This window comes from Myotis yumanensis, unplaced genomic scaffold, assembly GCF_028538775.1.
Source record: "Myotis yumanensis isolate MYYU_CA2020_CCGP unplaced genomic scaffold, mMyoYum1.0.hap1 SCAF_6, whole genome shotgun sequence".
NCBI lineage: Eukaryota > Metazoa > Chordata > Mammalia > Chiroptera > Vespertilionidae > Myotis > Myotis yumanensis.
Genome location: NW_027223757.1, coordinates 46188144 through 46211985, shown reverse-complemented (window position 1 = coordinate 46211985; position 23842 = coordinate 46188144). Strand labels below are relative to the sequence as shown.

Here is a 23842-nt window from a genome sequence, read left to right as displayed (position 1 = left end):
AGTACCCTTAGGTTTGAACTTTTTCACACTGTGTCGCAAATGAAATCAGTTCTTTTGGGAGAGACTCAGAGTTCCAGGCACAATCTCACAGGCATGGCTCTGGTGCTGGGACAGAGACAACTACTTTCTGAGTGACACACCCACTTTAGGAGAAGAGCGCTGTGGAAGGAGGGACAGCTGCACCAGGTCCCCTCAGCTTGCTTCTCTTGGCATGCAGCCTCTAAGCTGCAGCAAGAATGGTTGACACCCCTGTATTCTCAGTGGTGTCGCACTCAATGTACTGCAACCATCCCTTGAGTGGGAGCTGAGCAGAAGAATGGAGCCCTTACTTCTTAGCTGTACCTGCCTGAAACATAACATTAGCTTGGGGTCATGATGAGAAATGGTGGAAGCCTGTTTCTCACAGGACCCTACTGGAAGCTAGGGAGAGAGGGAGCCCTATATTCTTGGATTTACCAGTCTGGAGTAGTTTGTCTTACTATGCTGGCCGAAAAGAAGGAAGAAGTGGTCTTGGTTCAATACCACAGATTCTTGCTGTTCATACCAAGTTTTAGTAGATTTTCTTAAAGATTTCTCCATTTGCTGTATACCCTTACGGCTATTTCCAGAGACTTTAATGACTTCTTTTAAGTAATTTTCACCGGTTTTGCTGAGGAGCAGGCTGGCAGAGCTCCTTATGTTGTCATGCAAGAAGTGGAACTCATCAAGCTCTCTGTACAGGTTGTAGAGTGAACATGTGTTTAAAATACTCTTGGGCACCTACTAAGGAGTGGATTTGCCGAGTCATTTAGTAATATCTCTTGTGCCTATACAAATTGTCCTTTTAGACACTGAGACAACAAAGAGAGTCAGAATTTTCTCTGAGCCAAGCACACAAACCTGCGTTTATTTCTCCTTCAAGGTTACAAAGGCAGTAATGTGGAGGTGGAGAATCCCGCACTCCATCTATGCTGAATATGTCAAGCACTCACTAGCTAGTGTGGACCCCAGAAGAAAGATGCATATGATGTGAACCTCAAGAAGGAATTCAGCTGTTGAGATGAACTCCCTAGGGTCAACCAAGGGCCCAGATTTTATAAATAATAAGTCCAGTAGCCATTTGCCGACAGGGGTTCCTCACACACTATGTACCAGGAAGAACCTCAGACTGAACTCCTGCTCTTTTTATGCTGTGTCAACCACCTCAGGGAAACCTGGTTTCCTCTTTCTCCAATCAGAACTGCTCAATTTGAAAACTTCATTTGCATAAAATTGGGAACATGGATGGAACTTTATAAAAGATGGCCTCTCCTTTGTCTTGGTGGTGCACAATTTAGATTGCTACTTGAATCTGTGTCTTCGAACTATAGTTCCTTTTATTCAAAGAAATACTTTTTAAAATTATTTATTACAAGTCTAAAATTAATTGGTTTATACTAGATAACAAGAGGCAAAATTCACCTTCCAAACTATGGTCTTCTTCATAATAAATATTACTATCATCAAAATAAGAGGCTAGCTAGAACTTTATACTATCTATTGTCTCAAGAAATTTTATATTGCACAATACAACAAGCATTCACTGAAATTAAAAGTATGTACAAATTTTCAATGAGGACAGAATTTCTAAAGAAAAGTCTGGGCACATCTGGGCATTCTTGAGGGAAGGGATGTTACTATGAAGTAAGGGCATTCTAAATTAACAGAACATAACATTTCCCACAAAACCAAGCTTGGGAGCAGAAAGAACATTTTTAATTATTAAAATGAGGATTAAACGAATTATGCATACAATATTTGAGATAAAACAGAGCATTACAAAGAGGTGTCTGAGCTTTTAGCTACCACTTTGGGCCCTGCCCTCAGATTCCTGAGGATACACATACTGTACTCACCTATCACAGCAGTTACACATACCTAGGTAGAAGCATTAGAGAAGCCCTGCCCTGAACAATCACATTATAATGATACACACACACACACACACACACACACACACACACACAGCCTTCTATTTACATTTTAAAAATTCTTTCAGGATAGAGCTATGGTTACTATTCTGCATATTTCTAATAAGCTTATTAAAGCATGCTACTCACAGTGGGCATTAAATAAATGGTGTTTTAAAGAGATCACTGGCAGTAAGGCTGGTGACACTGAAAACAAAAGGAATAGGATCAAAGGATCCTTAACAGGTTTACCAAAGAAATCAGCTTAGATCTTCCAGCAGAAACCTGAATAGGAGAAGAAAGTGTGCTGACTTCTCACAACTTAATATTTAACAAGATATCATATCTAATAAAAGACAAAAAGGGTAATTGACTGTACCTTCACTACGCTTCCCATTGGCTAATCAGGGCAATATGCAAATTAACTGCCAACAAAGACGGCGGTTAATTTGCATACGTAGGCTCCAAGCAACGGAGCGAAGCTGGCTGGCTCTGGGCAGGAGCAGCGAGTGAAGGCCAGCATGGCGAGCGAAGAGCAAAGAGGGAAGCCCGCCATGCCAGCCTCCACCATGCCCCTGGGGCTGGCACGCGGTGAGCAGTGAGGGGCTTAGCTCCCCTGGTGAAGAGCGAAGGCCTGGGTTCCGGGCGCTGGAGGAAAACTGGTGCCAGCAGCCAGGGGAAGGGGTCCCTGAGGGGCCCCAGACTGCGAGAGGGCACAGGCCGGGCTCAGGGACCCACCCGAGTGCACAAATTTTTGTGCACCGGGCCTCTAGTATTTAATAATTGGAGTCAGATTAACAAATATATTTTAAGAACTTAACAAGTCTAATCAGAGGAAGTAGAACTTCAGTAAATTATTTGCCTTGGGAAAAACTAAACTAAACTAGACTGAAACATGTCAATGTTTAACCATTTATCATTTTCTTTTCTTTTTTCTTTTCTTTTTTTTTTTTTTAAATATATTTTATTGATTTTTTACAGAGAGGAAGGGAAGGGAGAGAGATAGAGAGTTAGAAACATTGATGAGAGAGAAACATCGATCAGCTGCCTCCTGCACATCTCCCACTGGGGATGTGCCCGCAACCCAGGTACATGCCCTTGACCGGAATCGAACCCGGGACCCTTGAGTCCACAGGCCGACGCTCTATCCACTGAGCCAAACCGGTTTCGGCAACCATTTATCATTTTCAACCTCAGCTATTGGCTGGAGTTTGTTCTTTAGCCATGATAAATACAAACTGATATATAACATAAATAAATACTTTTGTAACTCTCAACTGATAGGAATGAGTACTTTCAAATTGAACAGAAAGTATAACAAACACAAACTCAAAATCACCTTGAGGTTCACTAACCAACACCAAGCATTTTAAGACACCAGGGAGGAGTTGTTCAACTTCAGAAACGTCCATGTTAGTTTCTTTGAAGAGCTGAAGGATAAAAGCCAGAATGGATGCTAAACGTGGAGGAAGCAAGATCGGTTTACTCTCCAAGTAGGATTTCCTGAAAAGAAGTACAATTTTGTTTGTTCTTCTGTTCAAAGTTTCAATAGAGCAGAATCAAATGACATACACTTTATAGATATTGGCAAATTTTACCTCCCACAAATTAATAAAGCACAATTTATAAAAAATATGTATATTTTACCATACACAGGATGTTAAGAAGCAATGACTACACATTCTTTTGGTGTGCTATAAGGGCCAATGTTAAATATAGACATAAACTAAATTTAAAGCAACCTGGTCTTACAATGAACTTAATCAAAATCCAAATAAAAATGTAATTGTTAATTTCTTTCCTTTCCAATTTAATAAGCCTGAACTCCTCTACCAGCTCTTTAATGATGCAACATTTATGCCAAATATGCAAAATCTCTCCTTACATTCATTTAGGGATTTGGGAGGGGTCTCCCCCTACCCCCAATTCAATAATAAGACTGTCCTGGGAATTAGCTTCCAACTCTAGATTTACCTCTTTCCTTCCTTTTAGAAGTAAAAGAATCAGAGAGGTAATTTAGGATTTAATATCTTCTCTCAAAGCAGGACACATTTTAGCATTAGAATTCATCCGAGATCATCAAGGTAATTTATCTGTCTCATGTGTATATCTCTACCTCTTAGAACAAGTCTTGGCTCCTAACAGGTGCTCAGTGTACATTTGTTAGGTGAATAAATGAAAGTGGGATCGCTCACTTTCTAAAAAGTCTATACAATGAAAAATTGTCAAATGCAGCAAAATCTAAGCTAGACATCTATATATATATTTGCAAAGCAATAATAATAATTTGCCAAAAGGAGGCATAGAAATCACTAGGAATTATAAACCCCATAAGACCAGGAACTATCTCTTCATCATTTCTACTCCATATAGTGGCTTCCAACAAATTTCACATATAAGAAGATTCATTCATTTTTTGAGAACAAGGGTTTTGTCTTTTTTTGCTCATTGCTGAATTCCCAGTGCCCAGAAAAGACATTTAATAGGTACCCATATTGTACCAGGTACAAGTCTAAGGACAAGAATGTAAAGTGAAGTAAAATATGGTCTCTGAAAGCAAGGGGCTTGGTGTCCAGTGAACAAGCTGGACAAGAAAAAAAAAAGGCTATCATGATATAGTGTGATAGGTGCTTCAAATAATAAGTCTAGAATTCTCAGGAATTCAGAGGCAGGAGCCCTAACTAATACTGGGAACTACAGGAGTAAAGAAGCACGCAATGGAAGAAGGTGTAGGAGGAAATCTCTCTTTCTTTCCTGAGTACTTTAAAAAAAGAAAAAAGAAAAAGGAACTGTTATATTTTGGGTCATCAACTAGAAATCATGAGAAAAATGTTTTCACAGACAAATAGGAAATTAAGCTAAGCAGCCAGGGTCTTCAACACTGGGTTTTTAAAACAGTTTTATGAGTTTAAGGATTTAACTTCACTTCAGCATTTGTCATTGGGTTTATACTCAAACTACTTATACACTGTCTCACACACAGTGGTAGAGTACTAGTACCATCTTGATGGGAATTCAGATACAAGTAAGGCAAAATATGACAATTTTGAGAATTGAATCCTACAGAGCACATGACTTCAGAAGGGAAGAAACATCATGGTACACTGACATGTTAGGTGTAGGTCTTATAATGACTATGTGGAATTTAGTCCAGATGGATGGCATTTTAATGGAGAAAATGCTGTAACATAAAGAATTACAAAGCATTTTGGAGGGGCAATAATAAACCAATCTCATTAGGGTTTGTATAAGATGCCATGGAAAAGCTAGTGTGGAGTTTATTCTATAGGCAAAGAAGGAAAAAAAGAGCAAATGAAGGTCTGGGGGCAGGAAAGTGTCATAATGGAACAATATTTCAGAAAAAGTAATCTGGCGGCACTATTTTGGCTGGGCTGAGAGAAAAGCTGAGATAGTGAAAGTAGTTAGGAGATTCTGGCAGTAGTCTAGGAGGTATAATGTGATAAGGAAAGAGAGATGTAAAAAGAAGGGAAGGAAACAATCATTTGCCAGAGGATGGCAAAGGGGAGGGAATAAACTATAAAGCTTCCAAACTTGAGTAACAGAACACTAGGAACACAAAAAAGAAAATGGTTGGGAGAAAGAACAGATTTTAAACATGGAATTCTGTAAAGAGGTGATGGATAATATCAGTTTATTAAAAATATCAGGTCATTTAAAAAGAGAAAACAAATGTTAGATAAGAATATATAGCACCATAGCGTCTTAAGCTTTAAAAACTGATTTCACATGAAGCTAAATACTTTATGAAGGCAAAGAAAAGATAATTCTATTATTGAATCTCCTAATGTGGTAGTTAAAAGGTAAGGAGTTTAGTAGAAAGCCTTAGAAGTTTCATTTATTCATCTGCCTAATAGTAACACTGAGTTATTAGATAGAGGATAGGCTAACAAAATAGTACTTCATATGGCTTCCTTTTTCATACTAGCAATCATATTTTCACTTATTTATTATCTTCTATAAAATATAATTACTGTATTATATATAAAATACTAGTAATTTCTCTGATAAAAAAAAAACTAAAATAAATATCTACACCTTTAAGATATATGTAAGAAAATAATTGTTCTGTAGAAAAAACAAGCAAAAAGCATTGTCTTATCCCAGCAGATGTGGCTCAGTGGTTGAGCTTCGACCTATGAACCAGTAGGTCACGGTTTGATTCACGGTCAGGGCGCATGCCCAGGTTGTGGGCTCCATCCCCAGTAGGGGGCGTGCTGGAGGCAGCCGATCAATGATTCTCTCTCATCATTGATATTTCTCTCTCTCCTCCTTACTCTCTGAAATCAATAATATAAATTTTTTAAAAAAGCATTGTCTGCATATGTAAAAATCATTTTAGTAAAATCTTAGGTAATGCTTCTCAGAAAAATTCTTTTCTAAACTATTATTTTAACAGAGGCCAACAGTTTTAAAATGCTTTGTTTTCTTTCAATAGATATTAATAAATTGTAAATACAGCTTATTTTTAATATTTAGAGGTACCTTATGACTTGTACAATGCATTTCTTTAGAGATGACATCAGTGCAAGAGTGGCCGAGTTTCTCAATGCCAACAAAACAGGATGTTGTCCAAGATCTAAAACATGTTGTGGTGAAGCTGGAAGAAACCGCCTAATATACTGCTCAACAACATTCCCCAGCAATTGATTCAAATAGGCATTTTGAGACTGACCGCACACAATACACATGCCCTACGGGAGGAAAAGAAAACAAATAAACAAACAAAAAAACCCAAAGAAATATCAAAAGGTAAAAAAATATTTAGGAACTTACTAATTTAGTCACCCACATTAATACTCATGTCTGAATTTGTAACTTATCACAACCAACAAGGACACCGCCCACTATCAATAGATAATGTTTGTATGAAGTTAAGGGAGTTGCTAAGCTTGGTAACAACCCTGCTGTGGTATCTAACACCGCATACTTGTCTTTGGGGCACAAATGAAGCAGGAAAGAAATGTAGGACACAAAGGAAGCTTCCTTCTTCTCATCCTTAGAAAACTTGACCACCACACTCATCAACGGCATATATGTGTATTTACCAAGTTATAAAACGTATTTTAGGGCAGTTTTTAAAACATAGGGCACTCATCATTCACAGTTATCAGAGTAAGACAAAACTTAAGCTAAAAATCTTCCATGTTAATAAAGGTGATCCATTTTTTTTAATTAACAAAAGGAGAGAAATGCAGAAGATTATGAGTCAGTATAATCACAATTTATTTTGAGGTTTTCATTTGTCAGTAACTGTACCATGTGACTTATATTCATTATTTCATTTAATTAACCACTGAGTTAGTATTACTGTAGGTCCAATTTTATAGCTGAGGAAACTGGTTTAGGAGTTAAGAGCTTGATCAAGGTCATACGGAACTCACAATGTTATATTGCATGTCTGTTGACGTAATCCCTTCCCTTTTTATAGAAGTTAACAAAATACTTTCATATGGATTATAGTATTTGATCATTACAAACAATTAAACCAATACTCTGGGAAACAATTTTTTTCTGTCAATATTTCTAAATATTCCCTATTACTAAGTATAATCACCAACACAATAAAGTTCATTTATAATTTGGTATTTTGTGATTCACCATGTTTTATCCCCAGAGAAATAATTAAAATTTTTTTGTCTACATTTTAGCTACAAATATTTTCCCAATAAGAAATTTTAAAAGGTTATTATTTGTAATGAAAAATAGCCTAGAGCTGTTAAAACACTAGCAATTAAATAAACAATTAAAAAAAAATAATGGGCATTCCCTACCCCATTTCTTCAATGTTTTGTTTAAGAAAAAGCATATTAAATCAGAAGATGAAGTACTAAATGGATACATTTTGAAAATTATGAAGGAAAGAGCTGGATACCTTTAAGAAGTTAAAGCTATAGCTCCAAGTCAATTCTGCCAAATGGATAATTCAAGAAATTTTTCAATTTACAACTTTGGAAGTTTATAAGAATTCTTATTCAAGATACACTTTTGGTTTAAGGAGCCACATGGAACAAGCACACCAGACTCTCCTGTGGTCTACAACTCCCCTCCCCGCATCTTCCCCTCTGGATTGGCAGTGGTTTATCTTGCTAGCAGACACCCTACACTCCGCTTTAAATGCTATTTTGAATACAAAATTAAAAAGTCAACTTAAAATGTCTTAGAAGTAATAAAAATATGTTTAAAAAATCCATCTGTGGAAGAGACTGCTTATTACCTAATCAAAATCCATTCCGCCTCAGCTTCCTTGCTAAGGCCCAAATTAAGAAGCACTTATCTTTATTATCATACTCTAATGAATAACAAAGTATAGCCTAGTCCTTTCTCCTGCATGATAGATCAACATTTCCAAGTGCCTGCTGAACACCATGACCTAGATATTCCCAGCATCTCAAATTGAAGCTCTTCAGAAAGTCTTACCTTCATCCCCATAATATCCCATTTGAGCAGCACCACCACCTGCATAAGCAGCCACTGTGGAACCTAGAAAGTATTCTATTTTTTCTGTTGCTCCATAATACTTAACTTAGCAAGTCTTTCTGATTGGAGCTCCTAAATGTTTCTGAAATTTACTGAGCACTATACCTACTGCCTTAGTTGAAAACCTTCATATAATGTACTCCTTACTGCCTTCCAAATCTCCATTCTAAGCTCTGTACCAACTACCTTGGATACTGTCACCAGAATCACCTTTCTAAAATGGAAATGTATGTCACTCCCACTTCTCTAGAAACTCAAAATCCATCAATAGTCCCCATGTAAAAGAAAAAGTCCAAACTTCTTAGCATAGATATAGAAAACCCCCATTAAGTGGCTCCTCCTATATGAGTGCCTAGCCCCCACAGAATTATTTGCTTTCCCCCAGTGTGTCCTATTTCTTATAAAAACCATGCCCTTCCCATGCTGTTCCCTCTGACAAGAATAGAACTTCAGCTCCTACCCACTGTGCTCTTTGACAAACAGTATCCTGCACAGTATCTTCTCTCACTTCTCCCCATCCAGTCTGGGTGACAGACAGAGGAGGCCTCTCAGAAAAATATAGAGCACATTATTATAAGTGTCCATGGTAATCAGCCTCCTCCTGAACTTTAAGCTTTTCGAGGGTGGAGATTTTGTCTTTTCCATCTTTGTTTTCAGAGCCAAACACAAAAAGAATTAAAATCATGCTAAATGGAAGTGCTCCATGTACACACATACATTGAGATGGCAATGCAGGGTTTTAAAATGTGCCGTTAGTAAGCTGCTTTAAGACAGTTTCTTTTTTTTTTTTAACTTTTAAGCAGCCACACTTACTATACCTGGAGATACAAAGGCAGGCTCTTTTGAATTGCAGTCAACAGAGGTGCAGGCAGCTCCTTCTCTTGCAGTAACACTGAGTGTGGCAGCAGTAAACAATCTATGATCCGGAACAGTAATTTTTGGGCTTCAGAGGTAGCAAAGATCTGTGCCCAGGATTTAACAAGAATTCCTAACAGAGAAGAGCAGTAACAGCAGCTATGATTATCTTCTAATTAGGAAATTTTGTCATTACCCTAAAAATTGGTATTTAAAGCATATTGGAGCATATTAAAGTAGGCACTAGGAAGAAACATTTAGTGTGAGTCAAAAAACCTTGTCTAGTCATGTATTTCACCAAAAACACAAATTTCTCTCAAGAGTTCTGGGCCAAGAAAAACACAGATTTCCTGAGCAACTGATATTTAATACATACATACACATGCACACACATACACATAAACACATATACACATACTACATAGAATGGGATTTGGTTATACATTATGTGCATACATAGCTTGAATGTTGCAATTAATAAGATTTATCTTTGCTTTGGCTACTAGGAAACTCAGAGGCAAACACAATCCAACTTCAAGAACACTGTGAGATCATACACTGTTTTCATGTGCATACTTACTTGTCCCTGAGCTTCATCGTGCACTCCACATTTATTTTTTTTATACCCTTATTTCTTTATATTTTTTATTAAAGGCCCAGTGCATGAAATTCATGCACTTGGGGGTGGGGGTAGGGGGAGGGAAAGTGTCCCCTCAGCCTGGTGTGCGCCCTGCCTGCAGTCAGACATACTTAGTGCTACCACAGAGGCGGGAGAGGCTCCCGCCACCACCGCTGTGCTCGCCAGCCATGAGCCCGGCTTCTGGCTAAGCAGTGCTCCCCCTGTGGGAGCGCACTGACCACTAGGGGGCAGCTCCTGCGTTAAGCGTCTGCCCCCTGGTGGTCAGTGCGCATCATAGCGACTGGTTGTTCTGCCCTTTGGTCGATTTGCACATTAGCCTTTTATTATATACAATCTTACAATTTTGTACGCTGACTCAACCAAGTTTGTAACAAGAGGTATAATTAAATTAAATATTTAAAATATGAAAAAATGATTAGTTGTAACACCTTGAAGCAATTAACCTCCTTAAACTTCAGTTTTTATTAACTTTCAATTGTTTAATATAAACAAATAGTTTAAATTTTAATTCTGAAGAAGAGAAACAGAGTTCTTTACTACATGAAATATATTATGGGTTCCTTAATACTGGGAGTCTGTAAATGGCTACATTTGAAGATAGTAAAGCTTAACAAATAAGTAGCCTTTGCTTAATAAAGTAATTAAAAGCAGATTTACAATTCCCATTAGAGTGTATTATTGCTATTGAGGTCTCCCTTTACTGAAAAACAAACAACAACAACAACAAATAAATTTAAAAGATCATTAAGTGCTTGTCTAAATAGAGAATGGTATATGTACTGCATAAACTTCTATATTTTATTTTATCTTAGAAAGCAAAAAAGATGATAAAATTCAAACAAAAAGTTTAAAATTGAAGCTCTGAAGAAATACAAAATAGCTTATAGCGGAGTATAATACATTTAAAAAAAAACCCCAACCAATAATCACTTCTAAAAACAACAAACAGCAACATTAATCTTCTGTTGTAAAAGGAAATACAATAATCAATCATAAAGAAACACAATGCTCACTTAGCAATATTTTAAATAATGCTGGCTTGATCCTCATTTTTCCAGTAGATGGAAAACTTGAGAATGACAGCAATGTAAGAAGAACTAAGATTCTAACGAACATTAATATACCCGTAAGAGGAACTGCCATCATCACCGACATTTCAAATGAATCATATCACTCGCAGGTGTCACCCAGGTATCTACACTAATAAAAGAGAAACATGGTAATTGGCGTACGACCGCTACCCTTTTCATTGGCTAACCAGTGAGTATATGCAAATTAACTGTCAGCCAAGATGGCGGCCGGCAGCCAGGCAGCTGGAAGCAAACATGAGGCTTGCTTGCTTCAGTGACTACGGACTCCAACATTCCCCGCCTGACTTTCCGGCCTCTCAGTTGCAACTCTAAGCAACTATCTACTATGTTGCAAATAAGAAAATAAACAAAAGCCCAGAAACCAGCTTTCAGTCAGCCGGGCTTTAGCAACATTGTATCAATGTTTTCAGCGGCGAGGCCTCAGAGCTAAAGCTGGCCCAGAATAAAAAAAAAAAAAGAAAAGAAAACAAGGAGCGGTTGGAAGCTTCAGTCACTCGCTTCCGGAAAACAGCCCTCAGCCCCTCACCCAGACTGGCCAGGCACCCCAGTGGGGACCCCCACCCTGATCCAGGACACCCTTCAGGGCAAACCAGCCGGCCCCCACCTGTGCACCAGGCCTCTATTCTATAAAGTAAAAGGGTAATATGCCTCCCGGCACCGGGATCAGTGTGACAGGGGGCAGCGCCCAAAACCCCTGATCGCCCTGCGGCTCTGTGTGTGACAGGGGGCAGGGCCACAACCTCCCTATATGCCCTGCTCTGTGCCTGATAGGGGGGAGCTCCCCAATCCCCTGATTGCCCTGCGGCTCTGTGTTTGACAGGGTGCAGTGCACCAACCCCCTCCCCCCCATGGGCCCTGCTCTGTGTGTGACAGGGTAGAGCCATAACCTCTCCATCGGCCCTGCCCCGAGTGTGACAGTGGCGGCGCCCCAACCCCCTGATCGGCCCTGCTCTGTGGGTGATAGAGGGTGGCGCCCCAACCCCCCTCCACGGGCCTTGCTCTGTGTGTGACAGGGTAGAGCCATAACCTCCCCATTGGCCCTGCCCTGAGTGTGACAGGGTGCAGCACCCCAACCCCCTGATCCGCCCTGCTCTGTGTGTGACAGGGGGCGGTGCCCTAACTCCCCTATCGGCCCTACTCTGTGAGTGACAGCGGGGAGCTCCTCAACCCCCTGATCAGCCCTGCTCTGTGCGTGACAGGGTACGGAGCCCCAACACCCCTGATGGGCCCTGCTCTGTGCGTGACAGGGGACAGCACCCCAACCCCCTGATGGGCCCTGCTCTGTGCGTGACAGGGGGTGGCGCCGCAACCTCCCCATCGACCCTGCCTTGAGTGTGACAGGGGGCGGTGCCCCAATCCCCCAATCGGCCCTACCCTGAGCGTGACTGAGGGTGGCATTGCAACCTCCCGATCTGCCCTGCTCTGTGCATGATGGGGCGGTGCCCCAACTCCCCAATCGGCCCTGCTCTGAGCCTGACCAGGGGCTGCACTTAGGAATTGGGCCTGCCTTCTGCCACCCGGGAGCAGGCCTAAGCCAGCAGGTCATTATCTCCCGAGGGGTCCCAGACTTCGAGAGGGCACAGGCCGGGCTGAGGGACCCCCCCCTTCCCCCCCCCCCCCCCCCCCCCCAGTGCACAAATTTTTGTGCACGGGGCCTCTAGTTAACTTATAAAGAGCAAGGACCTTCCGACCAAAACTGCATCATCGAAACTCGTATTTCATCTTCTGCAATGGATATAATGCCTTCTGAAGACCTTTTAAGTTTTATGAGTTCACTGAAGGCAGAGGTGACACATTTGCTTTTCTGCTGGGATAGACCCCTATTTATTTTTTAAGTTTCAGCAAAGAGCATTTCAGTGTATGTGGTAGTAAAAATGTAAAAAGAGAAACATTTTAAGTAAAAAAGTCTGGGGAAAGTTTAAATACACAGCGTAGCTTTGAAAAAAAAACAAACAAAAAACAAATAAAACCCCACAAGTCATTTTCCTGGCTACAGAAATATTACTTATTTACTGATGCTGAAAATACAGATAAGTTGTGAGGGACATACTCCCACGATTGAAAAAGTGCTGCACTATAAGAGTTCTTATGTATTTACTTGTTTTCTGCTGTATGCATGTATTATGCCTTAAAAAAAAGTTAAGTGGGATCATTATAATATACTAGTATATATTTCTAACATTTAAAAGTTAGAAAGTAACTTTGCTCATTTAGAAACATTAAAAAAATGAATTGTGTGAAAAAAAGAGATAGAGGCAGACATAAACAAATGGAAAAATATACCATGTTCATGGATTGGTAGAATCAACATCATTAAAATGCCCATACTACCCAAAGCAATCTATTAATGTTCATTAGAATCTTCGTTCTTCTTACATTGCTGTCATTCTCAAGTTTTCCATCTACTGGAAAAATGAGGATCAAGCCAGCATTATTTAAAATATTGCTAAGTGAGCATTGTGTTTCTTTATGATTGATTATTGTATTTCCTTTTACAACAGAAGATTAATGTTGCTGTTTGTTGTTTTTAGAAGTGATTACTGGTTGGGGTTTTTTTAAAAATGTATTATACTCTGCTATAAGCTATTTTGTATTTCTTCAGAGCTTCAATTTTAAACTTTTTGTTTGAATTTTATCATCTTTTTTGCTTTCTATTCAATGCAATCCCCATTAAGATACCAAAGGATTATTTCACAGAACTAGAACAAACTCTAAAAATTCATATGAAATAAAAAAAGACCCCAAATAGCTGCAGCAATCTTGAGAAAGAAGAACAAAGTTGGAGGGGTCACAATACCACATATCAAGCTATATTACAAAGCCACTGTTCTCAAAACTGCCTGATACTGGCACAAGAACAGACATATAGACCAATGGAACCAAACAGAGAACCCAGAAATCGACCCAGGCCATTATGCTCAATTAATATTTGACAAAGGATGAAAGAGCATACAATGGAGTCAAAACAGTCTCTTCAATAAGTGGTGTTGGGAAAATAGGACAGATACGTGCAAAAAATGAAACTAGACCACCAACTTACACCATACAGAAAAATAAACTCAAAATGAATGAAGGACTTAAACATAAGACGGGAAACCATAAAAATCTTATAAGAATCCATAGGCAGCAAAATATCAGACATATGTCGTAGCAGTATCTTTACCGATATAGCTGCTAGGGCAAAGAAAACTAAGGAGAAAATAAACAAATGGGGACTACATAAAAATAAAAAGCTTCTTCACAGCAAAAGAAACCATCAACAAAACAACAAGAAAGCCCACTGCATGAGAGAACATATTTCCCAATGTTATCTCTGATAAGGGTTTAATCTCCAAAATTTACGGGGAATTCATACAACTTAACATAAGGAAGATAAACGATCCAATCAAAAATTGGGCAAAGGACCTAAATAGACACTTTTCAAAAGAGGACATACAGAAGGCCATGAGACATGAAAACATGCTCAAAATCACTAATCACCCAAGAGATGCAAATCAAAACAAGAATGAGGTATCATCTCACACCTGTCAGAATGGCTATCATCAACAAAGGACAAGTGCTGGTGAGGATATGGAAAAAAAGGAACCCTCTTGCACTGCTGATGGGAATGCAGACTGGTGCAGCCACTGTGGAGAACAGTATGGCATCCTCAAAAAATTAAAAATTTAACTTCCATTTGACCCAGTAATCTCACCTTTAGGAATATATCCCAAGAAAACAGAAACCCCAATTGGAAACGATACATGCACCCCTATGTTCATAGCAGCACAATTTACCATAGCTAAGATTTGGAAACAGCGTAAGTGCCCGTCAGCAGATGAGTGGATAAGAAAACTGTGGTACATCTATACAATGGAATACTACGCTGCTGTAAAAAAGAAGGAATTCTTACTATTTGCAACAGCATGGATGGAACTGGAGAGCATTATACAAAGTGAAATAAGCCAGTGAGAGAAAGATAAATATCACATGATCTCACTCATTTGTGCAATATAATGAACAATATAAACTGATGAACAAAAATAGAACAAGAGTCATAGAAGCATTGAAAAGACTCTCCAACCTATGAGGGAAGGTGGGGGTGAGGGGGTTTGGGGGATAAGAGATCAACGAAAGGACTTGTATGCATGCATATGAGCATAACCAATGGACAAAGAAAGGCGGTTGCGGGGTGAGGGCATGTGCTGGGGGGTGGGGGAGGCTGGGGATTGATAATGGGGGAAAAAGGAGACTTATGTAATACTTTAAATAATAAAGAATTTAAAAATAAAAATGGGCAAAGGACCTAAACAGACACTTTTCAAAAGAGGACATACAGAAGGCCAAGAGATATATGCAAACATGTTCAAAATCACTATTATCCGAGAGATGCAAATCAAAACAACAATGAGGTACCATCTCATACCTGTCAGAATGGCTATCATCAACAAATGACAAGTGCTGGCGAGGATGCGGAGAAAAAGAAATCCTCTTGCACTGCTGGTGGGAATGCAGACTAGTGCAGCCACTGTGAAAACCAGTATGGAATTCCCTCAAAAAATTAAAAATGGAACTCCCATTTGACCCAGTAAACTCACTTCTAGGATTATATCCCAAGAAGTCAGAAACACCAATCAGAAAGGATATATGCATTCCTATGTTCATAGCAGCACAATTTACCATAGCTAAGATTTGGAAACAGCGTAAGTGCCCATCAACAGATGAGTGGATTAAAAAACTGTGGTACATCTACACAATGGAATACTACGCTGCTGTAAAAAAGAAGGAACTCTTACCATTCACAACAGCATGGATAGACATGGGGAGCATTATACTAAGTGAAATAAACCAGTCAGAGAAAGATAAATGTAACATGATCTCACTCACTTGTGGAATATAATTAACAACATAAACTGATGAACAAAAATCAAGCCAGAGGGAAAAAAAAAATCTTAGAATATAATAGAAGTAATCCTGTTATTTGCAGATTTTTAATATTTCCTACAACTTCTGTGATATTATACTATGTTAGTACAGTTTTGGTAATATTATTATATCTAAAATCTTTTTTCCTTGAAATATTGTTTGTTGAATATTATATTTAGAATCATTTTTCTTGAAATATTAATGTTTACTGCATGTAAATGGCTAATTATTTTGTATCTACAATCTGGTAATAGATTTGTTTTGTGTATTGTAAAATAATTTTAAAAAATAATAAAAAGACAAAAAATGCTTTGTGTCCTATTAGCTAGGTTTATAAAATTATTACATTCCAGAAATATTTATTTAGTATATACTATGTCATCTCCTACATTGCAAAAGCTCTTTAACTGATGCATCCCCAGTTCCCATTCCAGTGCATGATGCATACACACACACACACACACACACACACACACACACACACAGAGTAAATGTTCTTACTTGTTCAAAATACCACATGATGATGGGAATAAAAAGTTCAAAAATATGATCAATACCATGAGTAAGTTTAAAATTTAGTGGGGCCATGCTTAGTACACAAATAAGTACAATAAATGTCAAACTACGAAAATATGTCATAAGAGCAGGACAGATGAAGCACAGTGGGGAGATAGGTCTCCTGGGGGTGCAGGAAAGTTGGGACTCTTGGGCTGGGCATAGAAGGGACAGGGCATAGAAGGGACAGGATGATCAAAAGGAAAGGCATGGACACAGAAAAGTAAAAAAATATAAAGTATCCTATCTAATAAAAGAGAAACATGGTAATTAGCCGTACCTCCGCTACCCTTCCATTAGCTAATCAGGGCGATATGCAAATTAACTGCCAACCAAGATGGCAGCCAGCAGCCAGGCAGCTTGAAGCTAACAGGAGGCTTGCTTGCTCCAGTGACGGAGGAAGCCAACGTTCCCCGCCTGCTGCTGCCGGCCTCTGAGCTTGCAGTTTGAAACATTGTTACAAATATAGAAGCTAAACAAAACCCCAGTAACCTGCTTTCAGCCAGCCTGGATCTCAGAGCTGGAGTTGAAACGGTGTTTCGATTATAGAGCCCAAACAAACCAGATACCTGCTTTCAGCAGCCGAGGCCTAAGAGCTGGAGCCAAGCCTCAGAGCTAAAGCAGGCCCAAAATGAAAAAAAAAAAGAAAAAAAGGAGCGGTTGGGAGCTTCAGTCACCCGCTAGCCTGAAAACAGCCCTCAGCCCCTCACCCAGACTGGCCAGGCACTCCAGTGGGGACTCCCACCCTGAAGGGGGTGTGACCAGCTGCAAACAGCCATCAGCCCCTCACCCAGACTGGCAGGCACCCCAGAGGGGACCCCCACCTTGATCCAGGACACCCTTCAGGGCAAACCAGCCGGCCCCCACCCGTGCACCAGGCCTATATCCTATATAGTAAAAGGGTAATATGCCTCCCAGCACCAGGATCAGCAGAACCGCGAGGCCTCCTGGCACCGGGATCAGCGTGACAGGTGGCAGCGTCCAAACCCCCTGATCGCTCTGCGGCTCTGTGTGTGACAGGGGGCTGGGCAACAACCTCCCTATCAGCCCTGCTCTGTTCCTGACAGGGGAAGGTGCCCCAACTCCCTGATCAGCCCTGCTCTGTGCCTGATAGGGGGGAGCTCCCCAACCCCCTGATCGCCCTGTGGCTCTGTGTGTGACCGGGTGCGGTGCCCCAACCCCTCCCCCACGGGCCCGGCTCTGTGTGTGACGGGGTAGAGCCATAACCTCCCCATCGGCCCTGCCCTGAGTGTAACAGGGTGCGGCGCCCCAACCCCCTGATCTGCCCTGCTCTGTGTTTGACAAGGGGCGGTGCCCCAACTCCCCTATCGGCCCTACTCTGTGAGTGACAGGGGGGAGCTCCTCAACCCCTTGATCGGCCCTGCTCTGTGCGTGACAGGGGGTGGCGCCGCAACCTCCTGATCGACCCTGGTCTGTGCGTGACAGGGTATGGAGCCCCAACCCCCCTGATGGGCCCTGCTCTGTGAGTGACAGGGGGCAGCACCCCAACCCCCTGATTGGCCCTGCTCTGTGCATGACAGGGGGTGGCGCCGAAACCTCCCCATCGACCCTGCCTTGAGTGTGACAGGGGGCGGTGCCCCAACCCCCCAATCGGCCCTACCCTGAGCGTGACTAGGGGTGGCGTCGCAACCTCCCAATCCGCCCTGCTCTGTGCATGACAGGGGGCGGCGCCCCAACTCCCCAATCGGCCCTGCTCTGAGCCCGACCAGGGGCTGCACCTAGGGATTGGGCCTGCCCTCTGCCACCCAGGAGCAGGCCTAAGCCAGCAGGTCGTTATCTACCGTGGGAACCCAGACTGCGAGAGGGCACAGGCCGGGCTGAGGGACCCCCCCTTACCCCCCCCCCCCCGCCCCAGTGCACAAATTTTTGTGCACCGGGCCTCTAGTCCAATATAATAAAACCCTAATATGCAAATCGACCAAATGGCGGAACCGGCAGAACAACCAGTCACTATGATGCGCACTGACCACCAAGGGCCAGATGCTCAACGCAGGAGCTGCCCCCCTGGTGGTCAGTGTACTCCCACAGGGGGAGCGCCGCTCAGCCAGAATCCGGGCTCATGGCCAGCGAGCGCAATGGTGGGGGCGAGAGCTTCTCCCGCCTCCACTGCAGGCGGGTTGGGCCTAAGCTGGCAGGTGGACATCCCCAGAGGGGTCCCCGGTCTGTGAGAGGGTGCAGGCTGAGCTGAGGTGAACCCCTCCCCTTCCCCAGTGCACAAATTTCGTGCACTGGGCCTCTAGAGGAAAAAAAAAAAAAAGATATAAAGAGGAAAGTTGAAAATATTACTTATCAATTCTCCTCTCAAAAAAAAAAAAAAAAAAAAAAAATCACTGAGTTACAATGAAGACCCCGGATGCCTTAATCTGAAGTGTGATTTCATCAAAAGTTTGAACCTTGCAAGTGAATAGCAGTAGTATTCCCAGTTAGGAACTGGCAAGGTAAAGCACAAAATTTCAATGATTCAATCCCTTTCTCTCAAGAGGATATTATATCCCAGTTCTGCATACTTAGAACAGGTTTAAACTTTCTAATAAGTTAAATGGGCAATATTGTAGCAGTATACTCTATTCCCAGTCTATGAGATCTAAACAAAAGGAAAGAACACAAACCAATCTGCCAATAAATTAAAAACAATCTTGTAACAAAACAAACAAGGCCCTCATTTCTTCATCAGGACACTTTTGCTGTGGGTCTACATATTACCAATCCAAAAATGATTTTGCAGCTCCTGGTTAAGTCTATTATATACCTCGTAAAAATAAAGATATACCTGGAAATCATATTAGCTTGGCAGACTAATAAAGTATAAGCCTAAATGCTGAAATACTTATTAATCTACATTCTACTATGTTAAGTTTATGATAAATTCTCACTTATATTTTTCTCTAAAATTAAGATGCCTGAATTGCTACTATAGGTTTCACTACATTCTAAAACATCCATATTTACACATTTCAAATTTTCCTTTATATTTTACAACAAATATAAAAGGTTTCACACAGCCCAAATCAGTTTTATTCATATGTTTACAAGATCAAAGGGAACAGATATAAGGTTTTGGCCATAGAAGAAATAAAAAAATTGAAACACCTTCAATTCTGTATAAAAACTTCTGAAGAAATCCTTCTCATTTCTCTTTATCCAGTTCCTATTTTTGGTTAGCAACATGATTTTAGAGAACAAAGGTATTCAAATTAGTGACTTCTTAAAGAAGGATGCACTTTGTTATTACAGAACAGGCACAGAAAAAGATTTCTTTTTGAAAGAAGAAAACATAATGTTGGGAGAAACAAGGTTTGAAGCATAAATATCTTCAGTGCTGTAATAAATTCTTTCCTGACCTCCTTCATAGAGAGCAAACCATAAAAATAAAAGGAAATGATGGTTTTCTGATATTTCAAATTCTAACAAAGCATAGGTAAGTACTAAAAAGAATGTCCATTTTAGTTATCCAGGTATTCACAATGTAAGTGATTCATAACAAACTACTGATACCAAATTGGTGTTGGCATATTTTCTGTATTGATCATAATTAATTTTAATATTAACACAAGCATAACAAGAAAAGTTCTGAAGGAAGGTGGGGCAAGACGTAGATATGGTTGAAAGCCAACATGAATTATTTTGTCTTTCAGATTATTCTTATGATTGTAAGGAGAACGGTGATTTAGCTACTATATTATTATATTCCTATCCATCATGAAAAAGACTCAACCTCACAAAGTTTTAATAATGTCAGAAATACATACCCATCATCCTATACGTCAGTTGCAGCCCTGCACTGGATATTTTTTTCCCCAAATAAGGTTTTATATATTTTAATATTTCACCAAGGTATTCTAAGGACTTTTTGACCATGGCAGATTTATCAGAAGGTTTCTGCAGATTCCTGTAAGTTATACCAACAGCCTATAAATAAGGGAAAACATGATTTAGCTTTCCAAGTTTTATAAAGTATAGACTTTTAAAAATAAAGGTTAATTTCTCTCTCTAGACACATACCTTATATTTAAGCCTTCATCCTTAACTTTTCAATAAATGTTCACAGTAATTAAAATGCAACTAAAAAGAATTGTCTTTTAATAATTAAAATAAAGGTAAAAGTGAGAACAAAAAAAACAATTCACCAATAATTATTCATTCAAGATCTGACTCAGCAAAATATTAATAAAAAGACGTGAAAGAAGCTTATAACGAAAATCACAGAGAGACTTCCAAATATCCTAGCATAAAACTGGAAATTCGAAATCCCAAAATTCATACAAAGAAGACCTTTGGTAACAAAGGTTACCAAATTTTTGCAAGTAAGACCTCTATAAAGTTCAGCTTTGAGATTATGAATTGATTCCCCCCCCCTCCCAAAAATTTTCCTTATGAGCCATTAGATGCCAGCTTAGCTTCCTCACAGGAAAAAAGGATGAGGCACAAAGAGTAGAGATGGAAAATAGGAGATGGAAGAGAGAAATGTAAGATGAGGCAGTGAGATAGTAAAGAGAACAGTGAAGTGGGAAGAAGAGGAAATCAATAAAAGAATAAACTGAGGAAGGGTGAAAATAAGCACAAAAAGAATAGAAGACAAAAGAGACTAGCTAGAGATGGGTTAGAAGGTTTGAGTACTAAAGTTCTCAAACTATTATTGGGAACTTATGGTGGATTTCAATGACCTGAACTGGACACAATGGTACCAATGTATACAGTTAGGTGATTTTTCTACTGCAGCTCTCAGCAGATAAGACAGAGAGAAAGTAAGCGGTTGCACCAAACCAAGGTTGAGGGTTTGCAGGTGTGACCAAAAGACAAAGGGTAGATGACTTTGAGCGTGTTGGTAAGGGTAGTTGAAGTGAGACCCTCAGGGATATAGTTCAGGTAGATAGGTAATCAAGTGAGACCTTGAGAGGATGTTGCACTTGGAGAAAAGAGAGTGGAAAGTCATGCTGATGTCACTCAGAGAGCAGGAGAGACAGGTGGTTAAAGTCAAAGAGCTTTCAGATGCTCCCTGAATCCACTCTATTGTTATTAATTTTCCAGAAAAGTCATTTAATCAAATTAGACCTACTTAAAAATGTATAAAGCATTCACACTGTTCATGGCATAAAAACCAAACTTTTTATACTAAGATGCTCTGAATTCTTAATCTACTGATTGATCTATCAACTAATTAGCACTTACCATATACTGTACTGTCATATATTATTATTTTAACCTTTGTGTATATTCTATATTTTCAGACAAGTCCTTTAAGATCAAGGACTACTTCTTTTGGTTCTTCAAATCACTAAGAAATCCTAACATAGTATGTACTATCTAGCATTTAGCATACAACTATTATTTACTATTATTTGCCAAGAGAATAACTAATGTGGACTGGATTGAATTAAAAGAGCTTTTCAAAATGGTCAGTGGAATGCATGACTTCTACCTCCCTTTCTGGTCCAGGACAATTACTGGCATAAATCTATAATTAATTACAGGTTGAGATCCAATCAACCACCAAATAAAAGATTGAACAAAAATGTGTATTTTATTTTATTTTAAATATATTTTTATTGATTTCAGAGAAAAAGAAAGAGGGAGAGACAGAAACTTCTGCATGCCCTTTACTGGGGATCAAGCATGCATGTGTCTGGACCAGGAATCGAACAGTGACCTCAACCATTGAGCCACACCGACTAGGCAAAAATGTGTATTTTATATCTGCAGGTACTATTATTAGGTATTTTTAGAATTTATCTGACATTGCTAATTGTCATAAAACTGTACTTGAACTTAATGAAAACCAATGGAAGATTTCACATTTGTAAAAAAAGCTTATGGGTTTTAATTATTTGCACTGCAGTCAAAACCAATCTCTTTGTGGGAAAATAAATCAACTTTTACTATGAATAGCTTAGAGAAACACAAATCCAAACACATTAATAACCTCAACTAGGCAATAAAGGAAAAACTATCACATGTATTCCTACAAAATGAATAACTGAAAATAAAATGTTGACTGGAAGTTTTTTTTTTATGGAGACAGAACAAATGGATTGAATTTTAAAGCCCCAATCACACTATCATATAAAGTAGGTGCTGCTTATGCTGAAGAGATTAAATTTTTTACTGTAAAATTTACACTGTTTATTACAGGATAGTAAACAGTTAGTTCGAAGTATTATGAACCACATACAAGAAAATTTAGTTCCCAAGCACCTAAAGAATATTGTTATCCAACCATTTCAACAATAAGATATTCCTACAATTTAGGTTAGCTTTAGTGTAAGGTGAAAGGCTTACTAGTATATGTAGCATTCTTTCCTCCTGTATTTCATTAAATGTAATTCTTCTGCCTTTAAGAGTGAATTGTACTCTACCTTAGATCCATATTTTTAATCCTCCAGAATTTCATAATATTGGGCACCCAATAATATGATTCAATTTAGAAGATTTCCTTTTATAGAAAAGCACTATGAACACTTCAAGGTTTTTGGAAATATGATAGTATATCTTAATTATACTATTAAGTGAGAAATACCTCAAGGAATTGAATTAGTGCTCTTTTAGGGTCTTCTGGGGTGGGTAAATATTCAACTTGAGCCTCTGAGAAAATATTCTTTACTTCTGAGAGTTTAAACAGCAACCTTGTCAGTTCGGACAACTGTTCCATGTACTCTTTTTCTGTTAAAAGAAAGTAACGATATTTATGTAATGTTTATTATATAAATTTATATTTTATACGTATATGAATAAGAGAGCAGGAAATGTGGTATTCTTAATTTATGAGATGCTTTCCTTTAAAATTCAAATTTCCACATAATTAAAAACTTTGAATTAATTTTTTGTCACTAAGGAAAGGTTTTATTTAAAAATAAACATGTACTTGTTTGAACAACACAGCCCTAAAGAAGTTATTCATGTTAAGCCAACTGATGTAATAACATATCAAAGTAAATCTGGAGCATTTTTTAGTCAAGCCTTTGTGCAATTCATAAATGGCCATAAAGAACAGCGTTAGGAAAAGGCATGCCCTACAGGCAACCAGAACTGTATGGAAATATTTTTTAAAAAAAGGCACAAATATCACTCAATGATTATATATACAGCAAAAGCAAAGCAAAATACCTAATAAAACAGGAGAGAATTATCCATAATTGGATATTTTTCATTTTAGGATTTTCACAGTGTATATCTAGTTATTTACTTCATATTTCCACCTTATTTTGTGATCAGTTTCTTCAAGGTATAGTAAAAGATGGTTGTCACCTGAGAGCAAGTTTTTTTTTTTTTTCTTGGCTTCCAAGGAAACAAGTTCTTTTATTTTTACAGGAAAAAAATTATTATATATAGTAACAGGAAAATATCAGGAAAAA

The 23842-nt window shown here is 39.2% G+C and overlaps 1 protein-coding gene across 1 annotated transcript in view; it reads right to left on the bottom strand.

Moving 5' to 3' along the window:
* MMS22L (MMS22 like, DNA repair protein) overlaps positions 1-23842 on the bottom strand; it is a 108149-nt gene that overhangs the window by 3732 nt on the left and 80575 nt on the right. The window contains exons 18-22 of the mRNA XM_070418048.1: positions 23008-23150; positions 20243-20402; positions 9245-9414; positions 6432-6640; positions 3268-3431 (exon numbers count right to left, since the gene is read on the bottom strand). Coding sequence (XP_070274149.1) covers positions 3268-3431; positions 6432-6640; positions 9245-9414; positions 20243-20402; positions 23008-23150 — 846 coding nt within the window. The remainder of the gene's footprint in view (positions 1-3267; positions 3432-6431; positions 6641-9244; positions 9415-20242; positions 20403-23007; positions 23151-23842) is intronic.